Raw genomic sequence first — 21,685 nt, forward strand, 5'->3', positions numbered from 1 at the left:
TACTGAGTCCAGGGCACCCTTCTCCAGTTTGAGTGGTGTCTGGGAAGAAACAGTTTGCCTAGCGAGGGAGAGAGAATTGCAGCTGGTTTTTAAGAAAGAGCAGGGTGGGGAACCAACTGCAAACAGATTGCTGGTGCTACAGCTGCTTTGTAGATGAATACTGCTATTCTGCTCCCCCATGCTCAGCATATATCCCAAAAAACTAGATAACTGCAGAAGCACTTATTCTTTGCAGTTGTGGCTGCACAAGGAAACTGCCTCAGGAACTTATCGCTGTCTCAGGAACCCTATTGCTTGAGGAATTGCTCAGGAACTATATTCTGTCCCTTCCGCATTGCTCTGTTGTTTTCATCTTTCTTATATCTCAATGCATGAGAAGTCAGATTATTTTCTATTGGGAATCATCACTACAAGTGCATGACTAAAACTCTGGAATCATAAGTCCCTGGGAGGGGACTAATGCAGTGGCTTTTAAAGCTTAACCTGTATTTTGCTCTCGCAGTGGGAAACGAATTGCCTTAAGTTTCCCCCTCTCTGGGCTCACACAGTAACTTTTCCATTTGTTTGTCAGCAACGTATTTTTGATGCAGGAGGCCAGGTTTGCTTTTTTGCATGTCTGATGTGAATGAGATAAGTAGAGTAGAAATTTGTTCTCTGGAAATATGCAGTTGTTACAATAGATAATACCAGACTAGATGGGCAAATAATAATCTGACAGAAAGCAGTTTCCTATGTTGGCTGGCTTATAGAGGGTCTCTTACTTGCTTGCTTCTGGTGCCTTTCTAATTTAGGGATAGGGAACCTATGGCTCTCCAGATGTTGTTGGACTGAAGCTCCTACCATCTCTGACCATAGGCCATGTAAGCCGAGGCTGATGGGAATTATAATCCAACAATATCCACAAATTCCCCACCCCCTTTTGTAATTTAAGGGTTAATTCTGTTAGTGTTGAAATCAATTAGCCTAGGGCTGGGTGGAGATGTTGCTTATCAATCAGGCAGTGTCGTGATGTTTACAGAGGTAGCTCATGCTCTGATTGGCTGTGTAGTTCTAATGGAATTTTGCCTCTGTATGTTTGGTTGAATGTCTCCCTGCCCTTTACAGGGCCTGAACTAAGACAGAAAAAAACTCTGTTTCTTTCTTCTCAAATTATACACTGGTGTCCCCCCCCCCCAAAAAAAATTCCTCAGTAAAGTATTATCAGGATTTCTTTTCTCTCTAGACGCAATCTTCGTTACTTAAGTGAATTTACTAACAGGCTCTACATGTGCACCCTTTACTTCATGTGGTTGGGAACCCTGGCCATTTATGGAGTCCTATGTGTATGTCTATGTGAGACTGACACTGAACACAGCGTCACTTGCCAGCGTGACCAGCACATGCAAAAGCATGCAGGGGGCATGGCTAGCAGACACAATCCCATTGTCCCTCTCATGCATTTGCCATCGGAGCATAACCAAATGCATGAATAGGGCTGCAGGTTGTGGAGAAAGCATTATTAATTTGTATACTGCTAGCAGAATAATCCCATTGAAATGGGAAAGCTCAAGAGAATGCCGGCATAAACAGCTTTGTCTTCAAAAGCTTACAGAAATGCCTATCTGGTTGCAGTTTTTCACCTTTCCTTGGGGAGTGCATTCCATTATGGCAGCGCCAACAGAGAAAAACCGGCCTTGACGTCACTGCAAGGCCCTGGCAAGCTTAATTGGGTTCCTGGAAGAAGCGGACCATTTGGATCCCTTCCAGTCAGGATTCAGGCCTCATCACGGGACTGAAACTGCCTTGGTCGCACTGGTTGATGATCTCCGGCGGGCTAGGGACAAAGGTGAGAGCTCTTTCCTAGTTCTGCTGGATCTCTCAGCGGCGTTCAATACCATCGACCATAACATCCTTCTGGACCGTCTTGAGGGGCTGGGAGCTGGGGGCACTGTCATACAGTGGTTCCGCTCCTTCCTCCTGGGCCGTGTTCAGAAAGTGGTGGTGGGGGATGAGTGTTCAGACCCCTGGGCTCTCACTTGTGGGGTGCCTCAGGGTTCTGTCCTCTCCCCCATGCATCTACATGCAGCCGCTGGGAGAGATCATCAGGCGGTTTGGGCTGGGTGTTCATCAGTATGCGGATGATACCCAGCTCTACCTCTCTTTTAAATCAGAACCAGTGAGGGCAGTGACGGTCCTGTGTGAGTGTCTGGAGGCGGTTGGAGGATGGATGGCGGCAAACAGATTGAGATTGAATCCTGACAAGACAGAAGTACTGTTTCTGGGGGACAGGAGGCGGGCAGGTGTGGAGGATTCCCTGGTCCTGAATGGGGTAACTGTGCCCCTGAAGGACCAGGTGCGCAGCCTGGGAGTCATTTTGGACTCACAGCTGTCCATGGAGGCACAGGTTAAATCCGTGTCCAGGGCAGCTGTGTACCAGCTCCATCTGGTACGCAGGCTGAGACCCTATCTGCCTGTGGACCGCCTCGCCAGAGTGGTGCATGCTCTGGTTATCTCCCGCTTGGACTACTGCAATGCGCTCTACGTGGGGCTACCTTTGAAGGTGACCCGGAAACTACAACTAATCCAGAATGCAGCAGCCAGACTGGTGACTGGGAGCGGCTGCCGAGACCATATAACACCGGTCTTGAAAGACCTACATTGGCTCCCAGTACGTTTCCGAGCACAATTCAAAGTGTTGGTGCTGACCTTTAAAGCCCTAAACAGCTTCAGTCCAGTATACCTGAAGGAGCGTCTCCACCCCCGTCATTCTACCCCGACACTGAGGTCCAGCACCGAGGGCCTTCTGGCGGTTCCCTCACTGCGAGAGGCCAAGTTACAGGGAACCAGGCAGAGGGCCTTCTCGGTAGTGGCGCCCGCCCTGTGGAACGCCCTCCCACCAGATGTCAAAGAGAACAACTACCAGACTTTTAGAAGACACCTGTTTAAGGAAGCTTTTAATGTTTGATGCATCACAGTATTTTAATATTCTTTTGGAAGCCGCCCAGAGTGGCTGGGGAAACCCAGCCAGATGGGCAGGGTATAAATAATAAATTATTATTATTATTATTATTATTATTATTATTATTATTATTCCATTAGTGTAGCACTCGGGGGAGATGGTTCCATAATCCAGGGACCAGTATGGAACAGATCTTTTTCCTTGTCCCCGCTAGCAAGGGGTTGAGCAAGCAAATTCTCGAGCAAGATCTGATGGGAAGTGCAACGACACTGCTATTGGCTTTTTTCTGCAGCAGACAGCAAACATAAACCTGGCCCTAGTAAAATGTAATGAACCGGGGTTGTGTGTGTGGATGAGCCAGGACCTCAAGCAGATTCCCCAGTGCTGTCATGGGAATTTACCACAGCAGAACATTAGAAGAGCCTGCTGATCAGGCTAATAGCCCATCTCGTCTAGCAACCTGTTCTCACAGGCCAACAGATGTCTGTGAGAAACCAGCTAGCAGAATTCAAGCACAAAAGTGCTCCCCTGTCCTGTGCTTTCCTGATGTTCAGAAGACATGATGCCTCCAGGGTATGGCCATTGTGGCTAGTAGCAACCAATAGTCCTCTCCCCCATGAATTTATCCATAGTTCCCAGGGCGTCACTGGACCAACATCAAATGTTGCCACAAGAAATGCAGGGTTTAGAGTGTCCCTGCCTTTGCAGCTTGTTTACAGCTCAGTCCTGCAAGCACTTGAAAATCTGTTCCTCCTACAAAATGCCAAGAGGTTATGGATGTGTTTGTGATTGCAAGGCAGAAAAACAAGACAGCTTCACGAGCTTCAGATTCAACAGCCTTCCTAGCAACGTCTCTGAATTAATTTTATGTTGTTTACATTGTCATGGCAGACTTTGTCACAAACAGCCGCCCATGTAACCCTAAAGCATATGTCTCACCGTCCCCCATTTTATCAAGGATACTCCCTATTTTCTGGTAACTGTATCTGCTTTATGATTGTTGCTGTTTTTACCTTTGGGAAAGCCTGGTTTAAAAAAGGTTGCTAGTGTATATTGCTAGACTGGAGTGCAGTCTACACACACATTAAAAAATGCTGTAAAAATGCTTTTAAAAAAGTTTTGGAAAATACATTGAATTTTGCATAGCCCATTGTTGCCATCTAGTGTCACATTTCTATATTGCACTTCACAGCACATTTAAAACGTTTAATTTGCAGCTGTATAGCTGAGTCCTGGCTGTTCTTTAAGACTTCTGCCTGTTACTCCGCATCTTCCTCTCCAGGTTAAATCTGTTAGTGTTGGATGGTGGATATTGTCATTCCTTTAATGCACATGCACATAAATATGTGAGCATTTGTTGTTGTTTAGTCATTTAGTCGTGTCCAACTCTTCGTGACCCCATGGACCAGAGCACGCCAGGCACTCCTGTCTTCCACTGCCTCCCACAGTTTGGTCAAACTCATGCTGGTAGCTTCGAGAACACTGTCCAACCATCTCGTCCTCTGTCGTTCCCTTCTCCTTGTGCCCTCCATCTTTCCCAACATCAGGGTCTCTTTTCCAGGGAGTCTTCTCATGAGGTGGCCAAAGTATTGGAGCCTCAGCTTCAGGATCTGTCCTTCCAGTGAGCACTCAGGGCTGATTTCCTTCAGAATGGATAGGTTTATGTGAGCATAGAATCACAGAATCACAAATCGTCTAGTCCAACCCCTGTAATGCAGGAATCTTTTGCCCAACGTGAGGCTTGAACTCATGACCCAGTCTGATGCATGCAGCTTGATATTTCACACACCACTGAAGTTCACTTTGAACTCTTGATAACTCTGGACTTTGTTTGTTTTGGCATATTTTTAACCAAAACCACAAACCTCATATTTTACAACAAGTCATAGGTCATTCTTAGGAGCCCTGACTGCCTCTGTGTTTTCTGCAGGATGTTCCTGCCTCTTCCTCCTGCACCTCTGTTTCCAGTCAGGCTGGCATGTTTCTTGCAGTGTTAGAGCAGCCTGGCTCCAGATTTCGTGCAGTTGTTTTGGAATGAGAGCAGGTTGTCAGATCTTGCTCATTTGGTCCTTGTAATTCTGACAGCATCCCTTCACTGTAGCTCCATGTGGGAAGTGACAAATGCTCGTTATGGGTGTGTGATGCATTGTGAAATGAACAGACTGGGCATCGGCTATTGCCTGGCATACCACCCCCCCCCCCCCGCTCTCTCTAGATCTGTGTTAATCTGGAGCAAAAACTTGCTGGCAATAAACCATAGCATCTCATTACAGAACCTAGTGTTTTAATTTCTGCTAGCATGTCATTACCTGAGGCTGGCTTTGTCTGTTTCCTTGTTACATTCAGCGGCTGCTGGGCTGGAGTTGAGAGTAGATGCAAGTTCCTCTGGAGCCAGTGTGGTGTAGTGGTTAAGAGCGGTAGTCTCGTAATCTGGGGAACTGGGTTCGATTCCCCGCTCCTCCACATGCAGCTGCTGGGTGACCTTGGGCCAGTCACACTTCTCTGAAGTCTCTCAGCCCCACTCACTTCACAGAGTGTTTGTTGTGGGGGAGGAAGGGAAAGGAGAATGTTAGCTGCTTTGAGACTCCTTTGGGTAGTGATAAAGTGGGATATCAAATCCAAACTCCTCTTCTTCTCTTCTTCTTCTCTGAGCTTGCATAGAGCGCCTCCTCCAAATTATTATAATCAGTCCTCATACTTCCAGGTCTGCAGACTGACTCTCTGAAACCTTAAACCAGATCTGGCTTGGGTCAAAGCAAGCCTGCAATATATGAGTGAGGAGATCTCAGGAAAGATGCACTTGCTATAATTGTTTGTTTGTTGTGTGTGTGTTCCTGCAATTTTGAGGGTCTCTCTCTCCCCCCCCCCCAATATATACAACAGCATGCAAGGGGGAAATGAGTTTGTGTGGAATGGTGATAAATTCAGGCCCAAAAGACAGAATGAGTGTTCTTATTGAACATTTTGTAATTTCATATTAGTGATTTCTCAGTTACACAATTAAGGTTGTTCAGGAGCAGATCAGAAATGTTTTCTTTTTTTGTTTTGTTTTTAAAGCAAAATTGGCTGGGAATATTGATGTTAGGATAAATCCGAAAGCCATAATTAGTTTTTTCCCCCCACAGCTATAAAATAGTATATTGTTCATAGCATTCTGTGAATCAAAAATCAGGGAGCAGCTAGCATGACAGTAAAGGCAATCTTGATTTCCACTGATAGCAAGGGAAGCACTTGAGATTTGAAACAGGGAAACAATGACAAGTAAAAACTCGGGTATCATCAGCACAGAACTTGGGGCAGATTTCATGGATCCCATTCAGCAGAATGTGCAAGAGGGAATCCACCACTAACAACACAAAATGCAGCAGTGCTGGCTTGCCACATTGTGAAGCAAATGAAATATACATTACCTAATAAAGGAAGACCCCTGTAAGACCATTATGTCCAGAGTCTAAAATTACCTTAGGGCACTATTGAGTGAAATAGCAGGTCCTGGTGGATCTCTGACTTGTATTAAATTTGCAAATGAATACAGTTCATTCCCCTCCCCTCCATTGTTTTTCTCCCTGTGATTTTCTCTGCTATTTTTTAAATATTTAGTTGTTACCATTAAACAAGTATAAATGTCATCAAAGCAATCAAGAAGATGAACAAATGTTCTGCTTTTGCTCTTGGAAGAAAGGCTTATGTTTTGATTTCCTTTGTAACATTTCTCTCTCTCTCTCCACGCAAAGCTTGCCGCCGGAAGGCAGCGAAGTCCTCCTTGGACCACAAGTAACTTGCGGCCCTCCGGATGTGACCGTCTCCACCCCATTTGCCTTGACAATACCACACTGTGCAGAAGCAAATTCTGAGCACTGGAACGTCCACCTGAAAAAGAAAAAGCTCCAGGGCAAATGGGAGGTAAGTGAAATTCCTTCCCCAGAGGATTGAGCCAAAAAAGGATGCTTAAAGATGGATCTCACAAGATGAAAGGTTAGTTAGGTAAAGTAAGGTAAAGGGACCCCTGGCCATTAGGTCCAGTCATGGCCGACTCTGGGGTTGTGGCTCTCATCTCGCTTTATTGGCCGAGGGAGCCGGCGTACAGCTTCCGGGTCATGTGGCCAGCGTGACTAAGCCGCTTCTAGTGAACCAGAGCAGCGCACGGAAACGCCATTTACCTTCCCGCCAGAGCGGTACCTATTTTTCTACTTGCACTTTGAGGTGCTTTTGAACTGCTAGGTTGGCAAGAGCAGGGACCGAGCAACGGGAGCTCAACCCGTCGCGGGGATTCGAACCGCCGACCTTCTGATCTGCATGTCCTAGGCTCTGTGGTTTAACCCACAGCGCCACCCACGTCCCTTTGGAATGTTAGTTAGTCTGGGTTAAAAGTACCACTTCCAATCTTAAATTCAGTTCTCAACACTTCAGCGGCAACTAGTGATTTATTTGGGTTTTTAACAGAAAAAGGAAATTTTGTGCAAATTTCTCTTCGTGGACCCATTTTTGCATGCTTTTAAAAAACTAATATGCAATATTATTGCAAGCAATTCCCCCAAATATCATGCATCCTTATACATGTCTTTCTCTAATATCTGCATTTTTTGCACATTTCCGTATTGTTTGTTGGAGAACTGCACCGCAAAATGAAGAGATGTGCAGATTTTGAAAGACAGCTGTGTTTCACTTTGTGTTATGTGAATCAGGTAGCTTCTTATGAGAATGCAAGCCAAACTGGATTCCTCTCCCATCCCAACATCCCAGCAAGGAAACCTCACCACAGTGAGTGTGGTGAGCAGATTTGTGGATCCTTTTCCCTACAGGGAAGTGCTCCATTCTAGGTGCTCTTTGAAATTACATTCAGCTCTCATCCAAGTATTCATGACAAAAAGAGGAATTGCAAATCCCTCTTCCCAGCCACTCACTGAATTAATGGCTCAGGCCAGTGGAGCAACACATAAGATGGAAGACTTCATTAGAATAAACATTATCCTGGTGAATAACATGGTGAAGGAATCTTGCCCGTGTCTTGTTTGTTGTCTTTGATGTTCCAAATGATCCCTCTACCTGAGGGATCATTTGTTTTGAGGGGGCGGGGGATTAAAGACAAATCGGAGAATGTGAAGCTGTGCTAAAATTGCTAATGTGTTGTCATTGCCACTACCTTCTGATGACATTGGATTTCTTGCTGAAAACACTTTTGCTGATTCAGTCTGCACAGCCCTTGGATTCATTTCACTGAAACCTTCCATCTGTGTAAAACTAGCTCAATAGCATCCGTTTAAGAAAGAGCCTTTAAGCGTGACCCTGCTTTTATTTATTTATTTTTGCTTCTCTATATCCCGCTCTTCATGCAAGGAGCTTGTAAAGGTAAAGGTAAAGGGACCCCCAACCATTAGGTCCAGTTGTGGCCGACTGGGGTTATGGCGCTCATCTCGCTTTATTGGCCGAGGGAGCTGGCATACAGCTTCCGGGTCATGTGGCCAGCATGAGTAAGCCACTTCTGGCGAACCAGAGCAGCACAAGGAAACACCATTTACCTTCCCGCCGGAGCGGTACCTATTTATCTACTTGCACTTTGACGTGCTTTCGAACTGCTAGGTTGGCAGGAGCAGGGACCGAGCAATGGGAACTCACCCCATCGCGGGGATTCAAACTGCCGACCTTCTGATCGGCAAGTCCTAGGCTCTGTGGTTTAACCCACAGCGCCACCCACTTCCCTTACAAGGAGCTTGTAATTGCACATAAAGTTTTTTCTCCCTTATCTGCACAACAGCCATGTGAAGTAAGTTAAGCTGAGTGTGGGTGATGACACCCAAATTCGAGCAGAGAGCTTCAAGGAGGGGGAGGGGAGATTTGAACCCAGGTTTCCATGAGCTGCTCTGGTTCACCAGAAGTGGCTCAGTCATGCTGGCCACATGACTAGGAAGCTGTCTGCAGACAAACACCAGCTCCCTCAGCCTATAGAGTGTGATGAGCACAAACCCCCCAGAGTCGTCCACAACTGGACTTAATGGTCAGGGCTCCCTTTAGCTTTAGCTTTAGCTTTACCTCCCTTGATCCTAGTCTAACCATTATGCTACTCTAACTTTGGAGTGAACATTGATAGTCTTTGAAACTGTGCTTTCCCCACTTCCATCCCAAACTATCATTATTACTATTGTTGCTGTTGTTGTTGTTGTTATTAAACATCCCAAATCCTGGTTTTAGCAGAACTCAGAGTGAGCATCCATTTTATAACAATTTTTTAAAAAGAAATCTGAACGTGATGGGAGCCAATTTGCTTCACTTTTCATTGGTTACAAAATGAAGAACGAAGGGTAACAAATGGGGGTCTTATTTGTTGCCACATTTGAACCCATTCCTCATTCACTTGAGGGGCGGGGGTTATCTCTTCCATATCTGTCTCTTGGTGGCTGCCATTTTATTTCCCCCAGATGATGAAGATGACTTATTAAATTTCTGTACTGCCCTTCATCCAAAGATCACAGGGCAGTTTATAATACAAAAATGCATACCAAACAAAAACGATAACCTCCTGCCACACGGGCACAGAAGGTTTAATCAGCCAAAGGCCTGGCAAAAGAGGACTGCTTTTGCCTGGTGCCTAAAGATATGTTCCAATGGTGCCAGCCAAGCTCCACACATTGCCAAAACAGCAGCTTGTGGTGGCCACCGAGGCAGCATCCAAAGCGAAAAGAAATAAAGAATCAGAAACAACAAATATGAGTAGTGGGCCAATGTGATTTTCTCAAATAGTTTGGTTTTAAGGAGTGAATAACAAAACAAATCTAGTGAAAATCCTAGATAGAGCGGCCACTCAATTTCAGTTTACAGCAGAGCTGATTAGAGGGGACCTGATTCCAGGAACTGGTGGGCTGATTTGGTCATTTGGGTTTCAGGGAGACACTTACCATAGTGGTGATTCCTCTCCTCTCCTCTCTGACAACTGGATCTTACCATTCCCTCCCCTCTGGTGTTTAAGACAGAAGCTGTGGTGACCAGGATAAGGTATCTGGACACCACCAAGTTTTCTACTCCCAAGATGCATCTGGAATGATTCATACAGGTTGTGTAGCAAATGTGGTGCTCTCTAGCCTTTGCAGACCACCACTTCACAACATCCCTGACCAACAGGCATGCTGGCTGGAGCCGGTGGCAGTTGTTGTTCTACACATCTGGAGGAGGCCATGTTGTCTGCCTCTGCTTTTCACTTACTCTTTGCTATATTATTTTACGCATCCTCTCTTCTACCAATTTAAAAGCCAGGATGGTACTTGTTCCTTTTGGTTCCAACATATGCCGGAAATGCAATAATCATCCCAAAGCAGATTATCAACAGTTCAAAATACGTTTCAGCAGGCTACCCTACTTGTATGATGGCAGGCTATATGATGTCCTTGTGGGGTTTTCATTGCTTGCATTCATTGATAAGAGAGGAGATTCATCAGCTCTGCACTCCAATAAAATAAAATATATTTGCTTGGGATGGGGGGGGGACCTTGAATTGTTATTGCAAAGGTTTTCAGGGCAGCTTTGGGATATTGAGGGCTACAGGATGTTCACCCCAGTCCTAGTGGAAGAAAATATATATAATACTAGGGGTGACCCCCTCATTCGCTCTGCTTGTCACCCCCTAGTATTTTATATATTTTCTTCCAACAACAACAACAAGAAGAAGCAATAAGTTTCAGTCTTGCAAACTTTGCTCACACTGATCCCAGGTGAGGTTTTAAACATCTTAACTAAAACGTAGCTTCTCTGCTAAAGCAGATTTTTTTTAAAAAACAAAACAAAACAAAACTCCATATGCTGCATCTTCTGCCCTCTGTTGCATGCTGGGAACTGCCTGCATGTATCTCTGTGTTGCAAACACTCTCATTTACATATATAAAGGTAAAGGTACCCCTGCCCATACGGGCCAGTCTTGACAGACTCTGGGGTTGGTGCGCCCATCTCACTCTATAGGCCGGGGGCCAGCGCTGTCCGGAGACACTTCCGGGTCACGTGGCCAGCGTGACAAAGCTGCATCTGGCGAGCCAGCGCAGCACACGGAAACGCCGTTTACCTTCCTGCCAGTAAGCGGTCCCTATTTATCTACTTGCACCCGGGGATGCTTTTGAACTGCTAGGTTGGCAGGCGCTGGGACCGAGCAGCGGGAGCGCACCCCGCCGCGGGGATTTGAACCGCCGACCTTTTGATCGGCAAGCCCTAGGCGCTGAGGCTTTTACCCACAGCGCCACCCGCGTCCCATTTACATATATACACACAGGCAAATACTCAAATTACAGCTTCTCTGTTGAGTCACAGACCTGATATTCATGATCTAGTCACAAGGCCTAGTCACAAGTTAATCTGCCACACCTATTTAATGTGCATTAAACTTATATCTTCCACACAGCCTTCCCCAGAAGGCCTTGGCAATGTCTCAGCCTTTTGTCCTCCTGCTCTGGAGGTGAACCATTTGGGCTCTAAGGTGGATTTCTGCAGGGCTGGCTTACATGTGTCGATTCAGTCTCCCCTGGTGGCTCTGAATGTCATCATAGTGTGACAATAAACCATTCCAAACATATGTAGAGAAATAGAATAACAAAATTATTTAGCAAGATTCAGTAAATAGGGAAACACAGTACATTAGAAACAAAGGTTGGCATTGCATTAAATCAAACATAGGGAACTTTGGGCCCTCCAGATGTTGTTGGACTCCAACTCCCATCATCACAGCCAATGTTTATAGATGTTAGGAGTTGCAGACCCTCTGAATGTCCCTATTTTCCAGGGATGTCGCTGGAAAATGTTTAATGTTTTATTATGTTTTTTTATATGCTGGAAGCTGCCCAGAGTGCTGGGGCGACCCAGTAAGATGTGTGGGGTATAAATAGTGAAATTATCATTATGGAATGGGAACATATCAGAGAAATGTTGGAAGGTATGGAGTTGCAGTCAGACAACATCTGGAGGACCACAGATTCTTCCTCTCTGTTTGAAATAGTTTGGGTGTTAATCCTATACACATTTATTTTGGGGATAATAAAACTTATTTCTGAGCAAGCACGTATAGGATCAGGCATCTTTCTAAATTTGGAGATGGAAAACAGACCCATTGCTCATTACAGCTCTGTTTTCCCACATAACATTTTCAGTTTCTCAGAGCAGACGTGACAGACAAAACCAACTTAGCTCTGCATTATTTTTCTGTAAAATCGTTAGCCTTCTCTTTTTGTTTTGTTTTGCTGCATTTCTTTTCTTGTCTTTAAAGCATACCTGCTGTTGCCTGTTGTTTTTGGTGCCTCCAGAAGTCGTCCCCCCCCCCATCCAAAAATCACATATGTTGAAAATTTCCAGCATATGGTAGAAGAGGTGGCCAAGGCGACATTTCAGTTTTAAAAGCTGCTTGCCATGTGGCACAGTAAGATTCTGCTTGAGAAACAGTCTGAATCTCTTTTGAACTTAGGAAGCTGGGATTCAGGGTTCAGTAGACCCCAGCCTGCTTGTGAGACTGGGTGAAGCCTTTCCAGCCATAATCACATTGACAGTTTTGTTATCAAAATACAAAGAGTTCATTAAAAACACCCTATAAACTAGTAGAAACTGCAACCAGGAAAAGATTAATGTCTGTGTGCCAGGCTTAGGAAAAGGAGAGATAGCTTCTGGCCCTCTAGATTTTGCTGGATTCCAACTTCTGTCATAAAAAACATAAGCATAGCCTTGCTGGATCAGACCAAGAATCTTACCAGGTGCTGATGGGAAGCTTGCAAGCAGAATAGGAAGCCCATAAGTCAACATAGCTGTCAACTTTTCCTTTTTCTTGTGAGGAATCCTATTCGGAATAAGGGAATTTCCCTTAAAAAAAGGAAAACGTATGTAAGTCAATGGAAAGCCCACAAAGGTTTGATTACAGTTGGAATCCAACAACATATGAAGGCCCACAAGTGCCCCCACTCCTAGCTAAAACACTCCCTTGGAACCAAAGATTTCATCTTCCAATGGAAGGCGTGCTCCTCCATTGGAGAAAGCTCCTTCCATCAGAAGGAAACCTTTCGATCCAACCAATTGGCTCTTCCTACCTATTTTGGGTCTTGAGCAGGGGTTGGCAAGGTTTACCTCTCCTGGGCCGGTTCACTCCAGTGGAGATCCCTCCATGGGCCGGATCGTGCCAACATCTGCGACTGCGCAGATGCAATTTTCTGTGTTTGCGCAGACACAATTTCCAGCGCCGCAGAAGCGAGTCCCCGCGCTGCACTGTGCCGGTTTAGCACAGCACGTGGGGACTCGCCATGTGGGTGGCTCGGTTCAGGGGCAGCTCGTGAGCCGGTTAAATGTGGGCCGCTTGTGGGCCATGGGCCTTAGGTTGTCGACCCCTGGTCTTGAGCTTCTGACTCCACTATCTCATGTCTATTGGATCCCAGTAACTGTCTCCTATGAAAGCTCTTTATAGGATATACTAATATTAAGAATATAGCAGAAATGTTAACCTATTCTAAGAGTTGTGCCAAGTTTGGAATATATGTTTAATGCGCTTTGTTTTTTCATCCCTCCCCCTAAAAAAACAGGAAGTCATGTCTGTGGAAGAAGAAACTACTTCCTGTTACTGCCTCCTGGACCCATATGCCTGTCACATTCTTTTGGACTCTTTTGGAACTTATGCTCTCACTGGGGAGCCCCTCTCTGATTGTTCCGTTAAAGAACTGAAAGTTGCAGTCTTTGGCTGCATGTCTTGCAACTCGCTGGATTACAGTCTAAGAGTGTATTGCATCGATAACACTCCCTGTGCATTTCAGGTAAGGCTGGAAAATCTCTTCAGATTTTTGTGAATGCTTCTTCATTGCTCAGATATTTTAGTTTTCAATATTTTATACGTGCTTATGCAAAAAACTGATCATGGTATGAAACAGGGACTGAATCCAGGAGTAGAAAACCTGTGGCTTTCCAACTCCCATTTGCCCCATCTGCTTTGGCCAGTGGTCAAGGATGATGGGAGCTAGAGTCCAAGAATACCCAGAGGTCCAGAAGCGCCCCCATCCTTGACCTAAAATATCCTATACTGATCAGATTTTGACACAGCTCTACAACTTTTCTTTTCTTAGTGCCCTCATCCCCGCCCCGTCCTGCTCTATTTGGAATAGGGACTTTGACACCAGAGTTTTGATTTTATATAATAACTAAGGCTTGCAATCATGTGCCCACTTAGCTGGGAGTAATTCCCCACTGAATGCATGGGATTTATGATCTGAAGCTCAACATCAAAAAAACTAAGATCATGGCCACTGGTCCCATCACCTCCTGGCAAATAGAAGGGGAAGAAATGGAGGCAGTGAGAAATTTTACTTTCTTGGGCTCCATGATCACTGCAGATGGTGACAGCAGCTGCGAAATTAAAAGACGCCTGCTTCTTGGGAGAAAAGCAATGACAAACCTAGACAGCATCTTAAAAAGCAGAGACATCACCTTGCCGACAAAGGTCTGTATAGTTCAAGCTATGGTTTTCCCAGTAGTGATGTATGGAAGTGAGAGCTGGACCATAAAGAAGGCTGATCGCTGAAGAATTGATGCTTTTGAATTATGGTGATGGAGGAGACTCTTGAGAGTCCCATGGACTGCAAGAAGATCAAACCTCTCTATTCTTATGGAAATCAGCCCTGAGTAGTCCAGCAAGATCTAGAGGGGACCACCTTGGCTGCACCTGCCTATTCTGTCCCTCTCTTTAAGGACTAGTGGCAGGTGGTACACAGTTATGTGCATTTCTTCACCAACATGTTTTAAACTAAAAAGCAGACATCTTTTCCTGCTGTTTTCCTGTACCAAGTCACCTTCCACAGGACTGCTTTTCTCCTTACCTGGCGTGAGCCTATCTTGAGCAGAGAAACCACCTGAAGTGAAAAGGTTAAGCATCATCTGCACACCTGCCAATCTGCTACTCCTGCAGCTGCTTTGTTTTAGAGAGAGAGAGAGAGAGAGAATGAGAGAAATAAGCGTCTGAACAAAATTGCATCCAACTGCACATTGGCCTTTTTTGCATATCATGCTAAGTCAAGCCATGGCTTAGAGCGAGCACACAGGCTCCCGGAGAGAAGACAGTGATTGCTTCGTTCCTCCCCAGTCATTTTGCTGCTGTGTTGTGCTGAGCAAAGCCTCCTTTAGGCATAGCATGTTGTCCAAACCCAGGCTCATGGTTTAACTCTCTCCAGACTAACCACTAAGCAGAACCCATGGTGAGTTCTATGATTTGTCTGGAAGAGCTGAACCAAGAGCCCAGGTTCAGAAGATGACACAATAAGGGAGGGTGGGGGGAATTTCTCTCAGGTAATCTTCTGGGAACCACGTATGATTGGTGGGCAAGGCCAGAGGGAAAGCGGGCAGAGTAACAAATGCAAACTTCACCTTTGTACAGAAAACTGGCATCTTCACGCTCAGGGCTCGTCCATACAGACCTCTGCTTGCCCAGTGCCTAAAAAATACAGATCAGAGTCGTTTTGCCTTTGCCCCACTGCATTCTTTAGCATGAAATCACAGCAAATGTCAATCCAGAGAAAACCTAATTGACATTTGCTCTGATTCAGCTCTGAAGATGGGGTTTTCTCAGGGGAAAGCAGTGGGACAGGCAGACGTGTGGATGACCCTCAGACACCCCTCTCTATCCCCCACCCAGGCAAGAGTCCCAGGACACATTCCAGCCAGGCAGAAATACTCAAGTGTGGCCAGTGTGGAGAGCCAGTGTGGTGTAGTGGTTAAGAGTGGTAGACTCGTAATCTGATGAACTGGGTCCGATTCCCCACTCCTCCACATGCAGCTGCTGGGTGACCTTGGGCCAGTCACACTTCTTTGAAGTTTCTCAGCCCCACTCACCTCACAGAGTGTTTGTTGTGGGGGAGGAAGGGAAAGGAGAATGTTAGCCGCTTTGAGACTCCTTTGGGTAGTGATAAAGCGGGATATCAAATCCAAACTCTTCTCTTCTTCAATGAAGATGCAAACGGGGCTGGTTAAGGGTGTGGCTTGAGGGGCAGAGGCTGGGAAGACTTCAGAGGGCCAGATGGAGAGGCTTGGAGGGCCTGAAGTTCCCCACCCCTGTGCTAAGCCAAACCATGGATTTGCTCAGTGTGGCGTAGCAGCAAAAATACTGGGGAGGAGTAAAGCGGCTGCAATCTCCTCTTCCAGACCCCATGCTAAACCACTGTTTGGATTAGAATGATGTGCAAACCACGCTATTATATGTAGTTTGGCCTTAGCTCAGGAATCTGTCCCAGCACCAGATCCCTTTGTTTATCCCCAGGTAGGTAGCGTTCCTAGGGATTGAAAAGCAGATGTAATTCCATGAAAGCAAAAGTGATGCAGTTCAGTGCACAGTTTTGTTTATTTAATTCAGGTGGTTTTCCAAGCTACTGCTTAAGACTCTACTGTATTATATCGGGGATAATGAGTTATGTGCATTTGGCAAGGCATCTGGTTGGAAAGGCTTGGAACAACCCATGTGCAAAATGAAATAAATGGCTAAACAAAAGAATTCCCTATCTTGTGTTAGAAAAGAAAGAAGAAAAGAAGCAAGCAAGTATTTTCCATCCTGGCAAAGCCTGAAAAACATCCTTAAACAGCATAAGCCAAGGATCTAAGTGTCCGCTTCCAACAGACCCCTTATGAAAGAGGGGCTTTATGTTAAAGAATATAACACCGCAATCTTATGGGGCTAAGATGCCATTTTTGTAATGATCCACAGCCCCAGTTAGCAATTAGCCCACTAAATACTGAGACACTATCACAGAAGATAAACAACATGGCTGAAGTTTCATTAGCACAGTAAACTGGTGTTGCCACCTCAGGTGTTTAGCAGTAAAGGCTCGGCTGGAGTCCAAAGGGAAGGTGCAGAATGTCTCAATATATATATGCTTTTTTTAAAAAAAGTGTATGTTAGAAGGCTGAACTTTTGCTCTTCGTGACTTTTACCATCCAAGGCAGCCATCTAAAGACGGCTACAGAATATAAAATGCAGATCAAGTTTATGATCCACATTTTTTCACTTTCCTTTAGGGTTCTGGAAGAGTTGCAGAAATCTGAACCTGCTCATTTGAACCTTATATTGATATATGGGTTTGAATCCAACATTAGACTTTCTCAAAGTTAACCCACTGAAATTAATGGGCATGACTAACTTAATTAGACTAATTTTAAAATGGATCTGCTCTGAGAAGAATCTAGTCTGGAGTGTATGTGTGCTGCATATACCCAATGCAAACTTGGAATCGTCTTCACAGAAGCAAACAAGTTGTAGTTTATAGAAGCTATGCGGTACATTCCATCCTGAATGATTAATCTTGTTGCAGTTTATGCCCAATGCAGCTTAAATCAAGCTGTTTTGTTTGCCTCTTTTTTATCTTCCTAAGCATGCCGTTACTGCTCCAGAATTGCTGTTACATTCAGGGAAATTATGTAGACAAGGAGCCATGTTTTATTTTAATGAACCTGAACAAGATATTTTTTATAATTTAGATTTTGTTGCAAGGATTGAATAATATTTACCAAAGTCTCCACTTAACAGTGGGGATTTTCTGTACACAACAGGCTACTGGGTATTTTATGAAGTGTTATTATTCTTATTAATCCACAGTGACTGGCTGGTACCTCCATGTAAACATAAACTCTCAATGCTTATCACTGAGAATACAAAAACTAAAAACCCCATAATATGATGCAAACTGAGTCAAAGGGGCATTTTGAAACCACCTTCACTGGCAAGTTACCTCTTGTGTTCCATCTCACTGCATGGCTTATCGCCTTCCATGCTTGGGTTCATAAAGGTAAAGGGACCCCTGACCATTAGGTCCAATCATGGACGACTCTGGGCTTGCGGCGCTCATCTCGCTTTACTGGCCGAGGGAGCTGGCGTACAGCTTCTGGGTCATGTGGCCAGCATGACCTAAGCTGCTTCTGGCGAAAACAGAGCAGCGCACGGAAATGCCGTTTACCTTCCTGCTGGAGCGGTACCTATTTATCTACTTGCACTTGATGTGCTTTTGAACTGCTAGGTTGGCAGGAGCAGGAACCGAGCAACGGGAGCTCACCCCATCACAGGGATTCGAACCGCCGACCTTCTGATCAGCAAGTCCTAGGCTCTGTGGTTTAACCCACAGTACTACCCACGTCCCACTTAGGTTCATAGCTAAGAACAAAAGAAAAGCCATTGTGAATTTGACCATAGCTCCAGCCAAAGCTCATATGTAGAGAATCTTGCACCCAGAAGGTCTCGGGTCCCATCTCCAGGCAGGGCTGGGATGGCCCAGTCTTAAACACTGGAGATCCACTGCCAGTCAGTGTAAACAGAACTGAACTAGATGGTCTGTCTGGGGGTGGATCACAGGAAAAGACACACAGGAAAGAAACCGCTATAAATAAGTCAGAAATGAAATCATTATAACAAAAGAAAAAAGAAACTATGGAAAACCGCAAAGATTTATTTATTTTTTGCTCTCCAGCGCCATCTGGCGTTGCATGTTTAGAACGCATTCAAAACACTGGGGTTTTTTTGTTTTGTTATTAATGTAGCTGTCTTTGGTATAAGGCAGCTTCCTATGTTCCTACCACCACCCCATACACAAAAACCATGTGGCTAAATATTTATACCTCTAACTAACAAAATAAGATATCCTCAGAAATAAAATTGTTTCCTTCCCTGGTTGCGGATTAGTCTTCCCAGAGAAAGCAAATTAAATCTGGAAAACGAATTGTTAAAACACAGTTAAGCCACCACACAGGGGGTCTCATAACAGCTCACAGCGCCCTTAACAAACGGCAGCACCCAGGATTCCTTGCAGGAAGCCACAGCTGTTTAAAGTGGTATGATACTGCTTTAAATGTATAATGCAGATGAGGCGCAACTCCTCACTCCTTCCCCCACTCCCATAAATCAGCAGCCACAGTTTTCTGAAGAAGCAAGAGTTCTGAAATTGCAGGTGGCTCACTGTTTGTTTCTTTGTTTTCCCTTTCTCTGCTACAGGAAGTGATTTCAGATGAAAGACACCAAGGGGGGCAGTTGCTGGAAGAACCAAAGCTGTTGCATTTCAAAGGGAATACTTTCAGTCTTCAGATCTCTGTCCTTGATATCCCTCCTTTTCTCTGGAGAATCAAACCATTCACAGCATGTCAGGTATTTGTGTATCAAGGCTAGCGTTTGCCAATGCTTTTTTTTATTATTATTCCCAGGCATATCTGAAGCCCCAAGGCATTTCTTTGCAAGGTTAGGCACTTTTTCTAATACCAGGGTTTTTATGAATAAATATATCGCTTTATGATTGGCGTTTTAGCTTTTGGTTGGCAAGCTATACAGTGGTACCTCGGGTTACAAATGCTTCAGGTTACAGACGCTTCAAGTTACAGACTCCGCTAAGCCAGAAATAGTACCTTGGGTTAAGAACTTTGCTTCAGGATAAGAACAGAAATTGCGCGGCGGCAGCGGGAGGCCCCATTAGCTAAAGTGGTGCTTCAGGTTAAGAACAGTTTCAGGTTAAGAATAGACCTCCAGAACGAATTAAGTTCTTAACCCGAGGTACCATTGTATTCCCACAGCTGAGTCCAGTGCAATCCAAGTTATGAATAGCCAAATGCATAATTTCCCTTTCATCTCTTTGCTCCTGAAACAAAGGCTTCACTATGAGATTCCTGCATTGCAAGGGGGTTGGACTAGTTGACCCTCAGGGGCCCTTGCAGCTCTCTAATTTTATGACTCTATGATGCTGGATTGTCCAATTTAATAGATATCAATTAAATGTTTGGACCTGGGTAGCCAAGCTCGTGTCCTTCCGTTGTTTGTTAGGCTACAACTCCCATCATGCCTATCTATTGGCTGTGCTGGCTGGGGCTGATGGGAGTTGGAGTTCAATTACATCTAGAAAGCTAACCTTGCTCTGGACTATAAATTACAGCTTTTATCTTTTGCGTTTATCTATGAGCAGTAAAGTCAGGCCACAGTTGCAAAACACTCTCTCTCTCTCTCTCTCTCTCTCTCTCTCTCTCTCTCTCTCTCACACACACACACACACACACACACACACACACAAACACACAAACACACACAGAGAGAGAAATTAAAATGAAAACAAAGCAAAATATCAGCAAGTATTTAAAATTATAATATATACAGTATGCCAAGTATTGAAACAAATTTTTAGAGACACACGGGTGGCAGTGTGGTCTAAACCACTGAGCCTCTAGGGTTTGCTGATTGGAAGTTCGGCAGTTTGAACCCCCGTGATGGGGTGAGCTCCCGTTGCTCTGTCCTAGCTACTGCCAACTTAGCAGTTCGGAAGCGTGCCAGCACAAGTAGATAAATAGGTACTGCTGCGGCGGGAAGGGAAACGATGTTTCCATGGGCTCTGGTTCCCATCACGGTCTTCCGTTGCACCAGAAGCGGTTTAGTCATGCAGGCCACATGACCTGGAAAGCTGTCTGTGAACAAACGTCGGCTCCCTCGGCCTGAAAGCGAGATGAGCACCGCAACCCCACAGTCGCCTTTGGCTGGACTTAACTACCGAGGGATCCTTTATCTTTTGCCTTATTAGCCAATTCAAGCACAACTGAAATAATTCCCCATCTCTTGCAGCAGCCAGTATAGTTCTATACAGTAGCCTTTATCCCTGATTTCCGCTTGCATTCCTTTTCCGGTTCCTGTCTGGTGATCCTTGCAGATATAGCAGGTGACCAGTAGGTGGACATTTGTTATGCTTCTAGGTTCGTCTCTGACTTTTGCATGCAATAACTCCAATTAACAAACAGCACTATCATGAAATTATTATTATTATTATTATTATTATTATTATTATTATTATTATTATTTTCTACCCTGCCCTTCTGGCTGGGTTTCCCCAGCCACTTTGGGCAGCTTTCAACAGAACATTAAAAACAGAATAAAGCTTCAAACATTAAAGACTTCCCTAAACAGGGTTGCCTTCAGATGTCTTCTAAAAGTCAGATAGTTGTTTATTTCCTTGACATCCGATGGGAGGGCATTCCACAGGGTGGGCGCCACTACAGAGAAGGCCCTATGCCTGGTTCCCTGTAACCTCGCTTCTCGCAGTGAGGGAACCACCTGAAGCTAGACCTCGGAGCTGAACCTCAATGTCTGGGCAGAATGATGGGGGTGGAGATGCTCTGTCAGGAATACTGGACTGAGGCTGTTTAGGGCTTTAAAGGTCAGAACCAACACTTTGAATTGTGCTTGGAAACACACTGGGAGCCAATGCAGATCTATCAGGACCGGTGTTATATAGTCTTGGCGGCCACTCCCAGTCACCAGTCTAGCTGCCGCATTCTGGATTAGTTGTAGTTTCTGTGTCACCTTCAAAGGTAGCCCCATGTAGAATGCATTGCAGTAGTCCAAGCAGGAGATAACTAAAGCATGCACCACTCTGGCGAGGCAGTCTTTGGGCAGGTAGGGTCTCAGCCTGCGTACCAGGTGGAGCTGGTAGACAGCTGCCCTGGACATAGAATTGACCTGCACCTCCATGGACAGCTGTGAGTCCAAAATGACACCCAGGCTGCACACCTGGTCCTTCAGGGCACAATTACCCCATTCAGGACCAGGGAGTCCCCCACCCCTACCCCCCCCTGCCCCCCCCCAAAACAGTACTTCTGTTTTGTCAGGATTCAAGCTCAATCTGTTAGCTGCCATCCATCCTCCAAACAGCTCCAGACACTCACACAGGACCTTCACCAGCTTCACTGGTTCCAATTTAAAAGAGAGGTAGCTTGTCTTTCTGTGGTCACATAAACTGCTGTCCAGTT

At 45.2% G+C, this 21,685-nt stretch overlaps 1 protein-coding gene across 2 annotated transcripts in view; it reads left to right on the plus strand.

Annotated features, from left to right (window-relative positions):
• Positions 1 to 21,685, plus strand: part of UNC5D (unc-5 netrin receptor D) — a 431,213-nt gene that overhangs the window by 383,941 nt on the left and 25,587 nt on the right. For both annotated transcript variants that reach the window (XM_081843277.1, XM_081843278.1), the window contains 3 exons: positions 6,673 to 6,841; positions 13,471 to 13,698; positions 18,903 to 19,052. In XM_081843277.1, coding sequence (XP_081699403.1) covers positions 6,673 to 6,841; positions 13,471 to 13,698; positions 18,903 to 19,052 — 547 coding nt within the window. The remainder of the gene's footprint in view (positions 1 to 6,672; positions 6,842 to 13,470; positions 13,699 to 18,902; positions 19,053 to 21,685) is intronic.

This window comes from Podarcis erhardii (assembly GCF_964252035.2).
Source record: "Podarcis erhardii genome assembly, chromosome: 16".
NCBI classification, from domain to species: Eukaryota; Metazoa; Chordata; class Lepidosauria; order Squamata; family Lacertidae; genus Podarcis; species Podarcis erhardii.